We start from the raw sequence: 11,855 nt of genomic DNA on the forward strand, positions 1-11,855 counted from the left end.
GTGTGTGTGTGTGTCTGGCAGCGTTTCACACAGAGAGAGAACACTCTTCAGGCTCTGCCCTTTCATTAAATGCAAGCGTCTGCTCAGAGGAGCACCAGTGCTGTGAAGGCTTACCAGTGGAGCAGACACTATCCTGCACACACACACACACACACACACACACACACACACACACACACACACACACACACACACACACACACACTCTGAGACAAGGAGCAGAAAGCTCATTATAGGAATGAATACCATACTGTACCTCACAAAACCTCATTACTGTGCTAATACCTTCTGTAGTATCCTCTGTTGTTATTGCTTCGAATACTGCTATTATGGCTTGTAGTATGCTGTAGTATGCTGTTGTAAATTTGAATATTAAAATTAATTCAAATTTGTCTTCAATTACTGGTTGAACATTAATAGTTTTGATTGTACCTATGGTGATATCATGAAAGACAGCTAGATTCTATCACAAGCATACAATTCTTATTAAGCATAAAAATGAATGCATACCACGCAGTACCGTGACTGTACACTTTTGTGAACTTTGTTACCAAGTCTTTGACATCGTCGTTCTGAGTGTTAGCAGACATTGTTTTTCCTGTCAGTCGATTCTGTTGGGCTAAACATCGTTATCAGAGCTATTTGATGAATTCCATTAACTTTGGTTCCGCTGGATGCAACCAATACAACATGATCCTATCAGTCCAATAACTTCTGATGGATTATACACTCAGCACAAGCTGTCAACAAGTCTCACCCCTAATACTGTGTACATGGAAAATCCATCAGAAGAAAGCACCACAACAGTCGGATGTAATTATGATAATTAGGGATTTGATTATGGATTTGATTATTCGATTTTATTCTCATAAGATGTCAAATAAGGATTTCACAAAAGTTTTGTTTGGATCCGCACCATGTGAAGACTTTTTTGGTCATTTCAAATAGCTGATTTGTGAAGGAACATGGCGGTAATCTCAGAGAAATGCGTTAATGACGATGCCTCACTCATATTTATCTATTTATTTGTAATGGTTGGGAACTGGTAACGCTCACAACTCTCCTGTTAGCACAGTAAGTTGTTTCAATGCATTGTACTGGAGAAGGAGGCTCTCTAAGGGAAGGGCGGGGGGGGGTGTTCTATTTATAGTTTGGTCCACTGTTTGTATCAATTATTATAATATATAGGTTAGTGTCTGCTAGCATGCTAATTGGCCATACTAACTAATTGGCTGTTGCAAGCTTGCTAAAGTACAGACTGTGGACTATGGCTGCAACCTGATGTCCACCATTATGCTAATTGGTGGATTAAAAGACCAAGAAAATGCAAGTAAAAAACAGAGATAACATATCCACTTTTCTTTCAAACATGTATTTTTTACTTTTTTCTCCCTACCATTTAAAAATTTAATAAATATTAACATTTAAAGCTTTCATTCATGTATATACAAGAACTATACAATGCACATAATGATGTTATGAACTGCAAGAACACAGGAACGACATAATGTCAACTTGAACAGCCTGACATCGACACCAACCTCATTCTGCAGGCTTTTACAGCATATTTCTGTATTTCCCAATTACAATATACTTTACATTACGTTGCTGGCTGTTAATTTCTTAATAATAAGCGGCTGAAATTTACACTATATACAATATTACTTGAAAAATATATCAGTTACAAAAAAATATCAGAATGTGTTTTTCTTTTTATCTTTTAAAGCATATGGTCGTTCCACAAAGGCAATGTGCACACTACAGTGGGCCTGCAAACAGACTTTGACTTTAGACCATTTTGAGGACAAACTCTTGTAAATAGTTTGGGAAGCACATTGACAATAAGAGCACCGATGGGACACGCCAGGAGTAGTGACATCACTTAACACTTGTGACGGCCCCCAAAGTAAAGGTCAGGTTTCTGTCCATGCCACAACATGTTTGTTCACAATATTATAAGTTCAATAGTAGTTCTGATGCACTTGAAAAATAGGCTTACACAACTGTACACAGATCAAAACGTAAAATGGTAGCAATGCAGTCGTCACATAATTTTTTTTAAAACATGTCTCGTAGTCATTTTTGTTTGTTTGTTTGTTAATACAGCACCTTCGTTTTTTTAAATATTTCTATTTCGTTTTTTTTTTTTACTTCCATTTCTTAAATTGAAGCAGAGAGGACTGAGCCGTGCAGGGCGAGCAGCGTAGAGGCCACTCTGCAGGCTCACTGAGGTAACCGTCGCTGGTCTAAGTCCACTGGCATGGAAAAAAGTCATCATTTTGTATTATAGTATTTTTTCGTCTTGCAGCGATAGTTTTGAGAGTCCAGGAGAATCCTCCATCCAGATATCGTAACGTTAACGTCGTCGCGTGCGGATGAAGAGGATGTGTACGGGACCGTACCGTATCTTATCGCTGAGCAGCACGTTCACAGGGTAAAAGCCTACTGTCTCATGTCTCTACTGACAGGGTTCTGTGACTCGAGTCCCTCTCGGATCCTAAAGAAGCGTCCCTTCTTGACCTGCCGTCAGGGGTGACCGGGCCTAAAGTGCTGTTTGGACTGTGCTCTTTAGAGACGTCCTCCCCGCTGGAGTCTGCTGTGGGCCGGGGCGGCGGGCCGGCGCCTGCTGCCAGCCCTGGAGGTAGAGGAGGGAGAGGGGGGAGCCCCTGGTCAGAGTCTCTGTCCCCCGCCACCGAGGAGCTGTTGGAGGTGGGGCCCTGCTGGGGCGGGACAGCAGCGCCCGCTAACGGAGACCCCCCCTGCTTGGGCACGGCGGCGACGGAGGTGGTGGTGGTGATGGTGGCGGTGGTAGCGGTGGCGCTGCTGCTGGTGGTGGTGGTGGTGGTCAACCCCTGGGCAGTGGAACGGGTCCGCCTGGCGGTGGCTTTAGTGGTTTGAGGTGGGATCTGGGTGGTGGTGGGGGTGAGGGTGAGATTAAGCAGAGTCTCTGCCAGTAGGCCTGCGGGGTCAGACTGGCTGGAGGTGGAGGCGGAGGTCTCGGGGGCGGCTCCAGAGTCAGAGGCGGTCTTGTGGAGGTCTGGGGACCCTGTGGTGAAGCCCTCCTTCTTGTTGCACGACTCACAGCACAGCTTGTTGTAGCCGGGGATGGAACAGTACCGGGCCAGGACCTCCATCTGACAGAAGATAGACTTGTCCCCCAGGCACGGCTCATCTGTAGGGAGACCCAGACAGAGACCATTACAGAATCACAATTGCTTTTATTACATGGGGCGGCTGTGGCACAGGAGGTAGTGGCACACACACACGCACGCACGCACACGTGCAAAAATACTGTACAGGTTACAATATGATGAAATGCAATATCATACCATATGCGATAAAATTACATTACAGTACATCCATAACCATAACAGGCACGTGTGCAGTGTACAGGGGAGGCTGGTGGAGGCAGATATGGGATGATGGTTGGGCTCATTATAATGCATGGAACAGAATGAGGAGTGGTATCAAATACGTGTATCGCAAACGGAATGAGGAACACACATGTTTGATACCATTCCTCATTCCTTACCATGCATTACAATGAGCCTGTCCTCCGATTTCTACCTCCACCAGCCTCCCTTGGTACTCTACCATTGTCCTCATACTGTGCAAAGCTCGACTTCCTCAAACATTCAGTGTACCCTCTTTATGTTGAGCAGTATATTTACAATACGCGGGTCTTAAGCAACAATTACCAGTCATCAAAAACATTGCTTACTTGAGGAGATTTTGTGGACAGGATTTTCTGGAACAATCTGATGTACGCCCTCAGTCTTGGTTGTCGAGTTCTCCGCTGTCTCTAGGGTAAGAGGGGGCAGCAATGACTGTCCTGTTGCAAGAGGAAAGGCGAAATCTAGTAGGTAAAACATGAAAAGATATTCGACGGTGCACAGAGTGACTTTAAACAGCCGTCGGACTCAGAGAAACCCTGACACATCCTCGTGCTTCTGTCTGAAAGCACACACTAAGGTTAGATAGAGACCTGTCTGAAAGCACACACTGAGGTTAGATAGAGACCTGTCTGAAAGCACACACTGAGGTTAGATAGAGACCTGTCTGAAAGCACACACTGAGGTTAGATAGAGACCTGTCTGAAAGCACACACTGAGGTTAGATAGAGACCTGTCTGAAAGCACACACTGAGGTTAGATAGAGACCTGTCTGAAAGCACACACTGAGGTTAGATAGAGACCTGTCTGAAAGCACACACTGAGGTTAGATAGAGACCTGTCATAAAGCATTGGGGATATGTGACAGCAGCTGGCGAAAGGCGGGAACAAGTCGGCAACCAAATGTTCCAACTTTTATTCTGAAAAATCGGTGTACTTTTACTCCGGTCAAGTGAGCGGGTTCCCAGAACATTCTGAACAATTTCTTCCACACAAATGAAAATAAACAAACAGGGCACAAGATGTTCCCTGCGTCTGAGGTACAGTAGAGCGCCTCAAACCTTTCAAGTGTCCCTAAAAGCCTGGTTCTCAGGCCTGGTTCTCAGGCTTTTACTCATCAGGGAACTGGCACTCAGGCACTCAGGTGCTCATTATACCTCGTGGGTGGTATAGGTCTATTGAGGCCCTTAGACGGGAGGGGATAGGCTCTTTGTGTGTGTGTGTGTGTGTGTTCATGTGTGTGTGTGTGTGTGTGTGTTCGTGTGTGTGTGTGTGTGTGTGTGTGTTCATGTGTGTGTGTGTGTGTGTGTGTGTGTGTGTGTGTGTGTGCAGTTGTATGCATGCACGTGTGTGTGCGCCTCCGTGCATGTGTGTGTGTGTGTTTGTGTGTGTGTATGTGTGTGTGTGTGTATAGGTACTTTACCTGGACACAGGCTCAGTTTGCAGATGAGGACAGTTTCGGGCTTGTCTCCTTCACACTGGCCGATGGAGTTGTCTGTGGCCCTGCACACCACCTGCCTCTGCTGTATGCCCTCCCCACAGCTCACTGAACACTGTGACACACACACACACACACACATGCACACACACACATGCACACACACACATGCACACACACACATACACACGCATGCACGCAGACAGGCAGAGAGACAGACAGGCAGGCAGACAGACACAGACACACACACAAACACACACAAACAAAATAAGAACAAAACCAGATAAGACTGAACACAGCTACTTTAGATCCGTCATAGTTCTACATGAGTCATAGTTATACAGAGTTACAATCCTTCATCTCAATAGACCCAACATGGCTTTCAGTTGACTAGTTGTAGTCAAAGTCGTATAAAAAGGCAAAAATAATGATCCACCCATCCATCCACCCATCCATCCATCCACCCACCCACCCACACACCCACCCATCCACCCACCCACCCGCCCATCCACCCACCCACCAGCCCACCCACCCACCCACCCTCCCATCCATCCATCCATCCATCCATCCACCCATCCACCCATCCATCCACCCATCCACCCACCCATCCACCCATCCATCGACCCATCCACCCACCCACCCACCCATCCATCCATCCATCCATCCATCCATCCATCCACCCACCCACCAGCCCACCCACCCACCCATCCCTGTGGTGAGTCAGACCCACCTGGGACCAGGCTCCGGTCCTCCACTGGGCGGGGCAGGCTGAGCGGTTGCAGGCCCGTCTCATCTCGGGGCGGTCCTGGGTGCAGTACTTGGTGTGGACGTTGCGGTTGGTGCCGTTGTGGAGGGCCTGCACACACTGCACCACCCTGGCCTGGTAGCCCAGCTTCCCACAGGTCTTACTGCAGGCTCCCCACTCCTCCACCGCCCACCTGGGGAACAACGGGGTGGGGGTGGGGGGGAGGGTAGCGTAGAGGTTAGAGAGGCCGGCGGCTAGCAATCGGAAGGTCGCTGGTTCGATCCCCGCTTCAGGAGGGAGCTGCATGGGGTGAGGGTTGCTGGCACCATATCTAAGGTGCCTACCACTGCTGTTGTGCCCTTGAGCAAGGCACTTAACCCCTAATTACTCCAGGGGCGCTGACTATGGCTTTCGTTGTACTCAGAAAGGTTGAATCTAAAGGTTGAATGTAAAACAGAAAAAAACAACAACATAGGAGAACAACTGAAGTGATGTGATTTCACAAAATGTTCTGACACAAAATGGCTACCACATGTTGAATAGCACGACAGTGGGAGTTGCAAGTTACCACAACACAACGCAGGCTTAGGCTACCCTAAGTTGTAACTAAGTCAATGTGTGTCGTCGCTAAGGAAAAAATGTGTGAATGCGTGAAAGCAAATCTTCACTGCTACAGTATCTGACCCTAACCCCAACCCTCAAACCGGAGCTCAAATTGCCTTTCACTGTAATAGGGTGGTAGGTGATGGCAATGATTTACTACCGTTATCACCTCCGGCCTAAGTGTAGTAAATGAAGGCCCAGCTGCTGGGAGGTAATACCTGGGGTTATACCTCTGTACAGGTGGGGGAAGGGTAATACCTGGGTTTATACCTCTGGGGTCCATGTGGGGGCAGGGTAATACCTGGGTTTATACCTCTGTACAGGTGGGGACAGAGGGTAATACCTGGGTTTACACCTCTGTACAGGTGGGGGCAGGGTAATACCTGGGTTTACACCTCTGGGGTCCAGGTGGGGGCAGGGTAATACCTGGGTTTACACCTCTGTACAGGTGGGGGCAGGGTAATACCTGGGTTTACACCTCTGGGGTACAGGTGGGGGCAGGGTAATACCTGGGTTTACACCTCTGTACAGGTGGGGGGGGGGGGTAATACCTGGGTTTACACCTCTGGGGTCCAGGTGGGGGCAGGGTAATACCTGGGGTTACACCTCTGTACAGGTGGGGGCAGGGTAATACCTGGGTTTACACCTCTGGGGTCCAGGTGGGGGCAGGGTAATACCTGGGTTTATACCTCTGGGGTACAGGTGGGGGGGGGGGTAATACCTGGGTTTATACCTCTGGGGTACAGGTGGGGACAGAGGGGAACGGTAACAGGGCTGGGTAGTGGCAAGGACCTCACGATATGATGCTACTGTGATACGCTACATATGCCGCTACATTGCGATACTCATACATATAGTATTGGAGTACATTGCGTTGCATACACTATTGCAATACTACACACTGTACATTCCCGACACTCATACATACATTGCTACTACATAAATGTTCAGGATTGACAACTGTGCCAAGAAAACATTCCCCACACCATTACACCGCCTGAATGAAGTGTTGGGTCAGTGTAGATCTCTAACTGTAGAGGGGAACTCACATTGGTTGGCTGCACTCGTTGATGTTGCAGCGTTTCCTGATGGGTTTGGGTTTTTTGCTCGTCTCACAAAAGTTTCTGTGGACGAGGCGACTGTCACTTTTACGCCTGCATCCATACTTGGTGTACTGGATGCCTGGGAGAGGGTGGAAGTGGTTAATGAACTGGCTTAATTTAACAAGCTGTCATAACATCTGTTCTGATCTACCACCCACACACACACCCACAGACACAGAGAGAGAGAAACACACACACACACACACACACACACACGCGCACACACAAACACAAACCCACTCACACACACACACACACACACAAACCCCCCCCCCCCACACCTAACACCTAACCATAGATTTATGAAAACAATTAAGATGTCACTGTGGTGTGGTGAGTGCGCAGATGGCTAATGAGGCATGGCACCCTCCCACACACACACACACACACACACACACACACACACACACACACACACACACACACACACACACACACACACAGACAGACACACACACACACACTCACCTCCTCCACAGGGTTTGGAGCACTGCGACCAGCTCTTCAGAGCCCACTCGTACGTGTCGAGCTCGGCCAGCAGCACATTATTGTTGGTGATGACAGGCAGCAGGTCCTCGTGGATGATGTACTTGTACGTCAGGCTGATCTTAGCCTCCTCCTCCTGGGGGATCACCTAGTCAACCAGGAAGGAGAGGAACAGTCAACCAGGAAGGAGAGCAACAATCAACACTGGAAGAAGAGCAACAGTCAACGATTGTTGATTGTTGAACGGAGAGGAACAGTGAACAGGAAGGCGAAGAACAGTGAACAGGAAGGGGAGGAACAGTGAACAGGAAGGGGAGGAACAGGAGAGGAACAGTCAACCGGAAGGGGAGGAACAACCAACAGGAAGGAGAGGAACAGTACACACAAAGGGGAGGAACAGAGTAGTCAGGAAGGAGAAGAAAAGTCATCAAGATGCCAGATGTGTCATTGTGGAGAATCGGTTATGGTGCTTAAAGATGTCTCAAATCGTAGGGTTAGGGTCAGGGTTCACTGTTATATTCATCTATTTATACTCACTGTAAGACCTTATACTGTAATACCATGCACATGTCTACATTATCATGTCTTTTGCATCTGGTTAGATGGTAGTGCAGATATATGTACATTGTGACATACATAGATAGAGGTGAAGATATGTACAGTTGAGATATACTGTCTTATAAGATATAGTATGATCTCTTAATCCTGCCTTCAGCGTCTTGACTAATCCTGCCTCTGACCAAAACCATGTGTTACTCTTCTCACCAGCACGACGATGCTCTCGTGAAGCGGTCCGTTCGTTTTCAGGCTCTCCTTTTCACCTCCGAAGGCGTACTCCCACTCCAGCCCGTTCTCGATGAAGGTTTTCGACTTGGCGTCTTCACTTTTTGCGTTCAATATAAAGCTGCCAGTGACTTGATTCTTAACAGCTGTGGGACACGGGGGAGACGGGATTCAAGATGTGTTGTTCATGCATGGTCAAATGGAACAATATGTGCACAACACCAGAAGCAACATCATGTGCTTTTTTGGAAACCATCTCTTTTTTTTTTACGTTATTTAAGTGGGGCAGGGTTATATTATCGGATAGAGACAGGAAAGCAAGGCGGAGATTCGAACCCAAGCCGACATGGGCAGGTGTGTGCACTGTAGGCCATGGTGCTAGACCACTTCACCACCCCAGGCCACCAAAACATCTATTTTTAGAACTAAAAGAAAGGTTACACTATATACTGTATGTCCTGTACTAGTTTGTGACAAAAAAAACTCAAGTGGACCCAAATCTTCCTTTTGTCTAGCAAAATGGTCCCCTGTGGCTCAATTGGTAGAGCATGGTGCTAACAATGCATAGGCTGTGGGTTCAGTTCCTACTGAAAAATTGATGCACTCACTGCAATGTAAGTCACTTTGGATAAGAGCGGCAGCTAAATGGCATAGGTTCTACTATTATATCAAGGTCATGAAATCCACAGAGAGAGAGAGAGAATGGAAGAGTGGAAGAGAGTGTGAGTAAGACTCTGTGTTTTGACACATCTTCCAATTACTCAACACTGTAGCTCCCCGGGAGGGAAGAGACGTTGGAAGAGAGAGAGAAGGGCTCTGGAGAGAGAGAGAGAGAGAGAGAGAGAGAGAGAGAGAGAGAGAGAGAGAGAGAGAGAGGAGGGCTGTAGACAAGAGGGTAGAGAGGAGGGCAGAGAGGAGGGCTGTAGAGAGGAGGGTAGAGAGGAGGGCTGTAGAGAGGAGGGTAGAGACGAGGATAGAGAGAGAGAGGAGGGTAGAGAGGAGGGTAGAGAGAGAGAGAGGAGGGTAGAGAGAGAGAGAGAGAGAGAGAGAGGAGGGTAGAGAGAGAGAGAGAGGAGGGTAGAGAGGAGGGTAGAAAGAGAGAGAGAGGAGGGTAGAGAGGAGGGTAGAGAGAGGAGGGTAGAGAGAGAGAGAGGAGGGTAGAGAGAGAGAAAGAGATAGAGAGAGGAGGGTAGAGAGGAGGGTAGAGAGAGAGAGAGGAGGGTAGAGAGAGAGAGAGGAGGGTAGAGAGAGAGAGAGGAGGGTAGAGAGACAGAGAGGAGGGTAGAGAGAGAGAAAGAGATAGAGAGAGGAGGGTAGAGAGGAGGGTAGAGAGAGAGAGAGAGGAGGGTAGAGAGAGAGAGAGAGAGAGAAAGAGAGAGAGAGAGGATGGTAGATAGGAGGGTAGAGAGAGAGAGAGAGAGAGAGAAAGAGAGAGAGAGAGAGGAGGGTAGAGAGAGAGGAGGGTAGAGAGAGAGAGAGAGAGAGAGAGAGAAAGAGAGAGAGAGAGAGAGAGGAGGGTAGAGAGGATGGCTTGGCTGGGCGCCACAGTGACACTGACACAACCTCCAGTCATTCACACAGAGAGCTATTGTATGCAGGCGGACAGGAGTGTCACATACACACACAGACACACGCACACACACACACACACTCACACACAGACACACACACGCAAACACTCACACACACACACACACTCACACACAGACACACACTCGCGCACACACACACACACACACACACACACACACACACACACACACACACACACACATCTCTGACCTACAGCTACAATGGTTTTTACAGGTATAAATAGATAGAGAGGTAGATATTGATCCGCGAGGAGAAATGACAAAGGACGCATGAAAACGAAACAACCAAGGCTCCACACCACTCCTTATCTCCCGCTGGTGACAGCTGGAAGATGCATCACAGTAGAGCAGAACACCAACGCTACAGCTACTGTACCTGTACTTTACTACGCTTTTCACCGTTTCAGAAACAGAATAGATAAGATCGAAATTCCTTTCAGATTCCGTCACCTTACATTGTTAGCGCTGTTACGTTCACGCACAATGCAGCAACAAGGCCGGTGGTATTGGCCTTGAGGGTCGTTTACACGTGTGTCTTGTCCACCCTTCCGTGCGTCTATCCCCACCCACCCATGACGCACGTTGGACTATTTATTCTCATATTTGTATTTACTGTAGGTCCTATGTCTATCTATTTAGCAAGGCCCATAGCCACCGCCGGCCTAGCCTACCCCCCCCCCCCCCCGGCTACCCCCCCCCCCCCCACCCTAGCCACCCACCCCCACCACCTCCCAAGGTGTTGGTTCTGGTGCCGGGCCTGTCCAGCATGCTACGTCAATGCCAATGCATGGTGACTTGTTAGTGACTTGACTAGGGGGACATGAGGTCACTATTCTTGGGAACCAATCATATTATACAAATCTGTGATTACACAAGTTATGGGCCCTGTCCATAGTCAGAATTATTCACTGCGCCACAGATCTTGGCCTATCCCTTACAGGAAGGAAATGGGCCTTCCTTGAGTGCTAGCTTCGCCACTACTGTAGAGAGACTAATATTTCTCAGTATAACATGATATAAAACCACTACATTAGTGTAGCCAGTGTAGCCAGGGGAGTTACTCTATGCTGGGTGACTTCCCGGCTGCGGTGAGCAAGGCAGAGGCTCTGAGAGGTTGTAGTCATGACAGTTAGATGAGAGCAGTTGGCCTGTGACCCACATGTGATGCCTCCCTGCCCGCCCCCCCCTGCCCCTCCAGGGTGTTTAGTCTATTATCCTGCTGACCCTGTCTCTAGGTTACCTTCTATCAGCTCTAGACACACACACACACACACACACACACAGACACAGACAAACACACACACACACGCACGCACGCACACACACACACAGACGCGCGTGCACACAGACACGCACACATACACACACACACAGACAAACACACACACACACACACACACAGACACGCACACATACACACACACTCACACACACACACACAGGCACGCACACAGACACGCACACAGGCACGCACACAGACACGCACACACACACACAGACGCACGCACACACACACAATCTCTGGGCCATAGCAAAGATTCGCGGAGAAAATAAACCACACACAAAAAACCTCACGTCTCGTCAAGGAAGCGTACACCGTACAGCCTCCTGTAAAAGTGGACCTAATTGGGGGCCAATTAAATACAGTATGTTCCCCTGGTTGGAGTCACGCACCAGCTCTTCCTCCTCTGAGTCCACACAGGTTCCTATGGA

At 48.4% G+C, this 11,855-nt stretch overlaps 1 protein-coding gene across 1 annotated transcript in view; it reads right to left on the minus strand.

The window, feature by feature from the left end:
• Positions 1-2,450: 2,450 nt before the first annotated feature.
• The window catches only part of adamts14 (ADAM metallopeptidase with thrombospondin type 1 motif, 14), a gene marked incomplete at both ends in the record, with an annotated part of 50,219 nt that continues 40,814 nt past the window's right edge, over positions 2,451-11,855 (minus strand). Inside the window, 9 exon segments of the mRNA XM_080542501.1 lie at positions 2,451-2,635; positions 2,749-2,846; positions 2,848-3,172; positions 3,722-3,827; positions 4,811-4,945; positions 5,561-5,768; positions 7,228-7,360; positions 7,750-7,915; positions 8,533-8,696. Of these exon segments, the coding sequence (XP_080398627.1) occupies positions 2,451-2,635; positions 2,749-2,846; positions 2,848-3,172; positions 3,722-3,827; positions 4,811-4,945; positions 5,561-5,768; positions 7,228-7,360; positions 7,750-7,915; positions 8,533-8,696 (1,520 nt within the window).

This window comes from Nansenia antarctica (assembly GCF_963989245.1).
Source record: "Nansenia antarctica genome assembly, chromosome: 11".
In the NCBI taxonomy this organism is placed as follows: Eukaryota; Metazoa; Chordata; class Actinopteri; order Argentiniformes; family Microstomatidae; genus Nansenia; species Nansenia antarctica.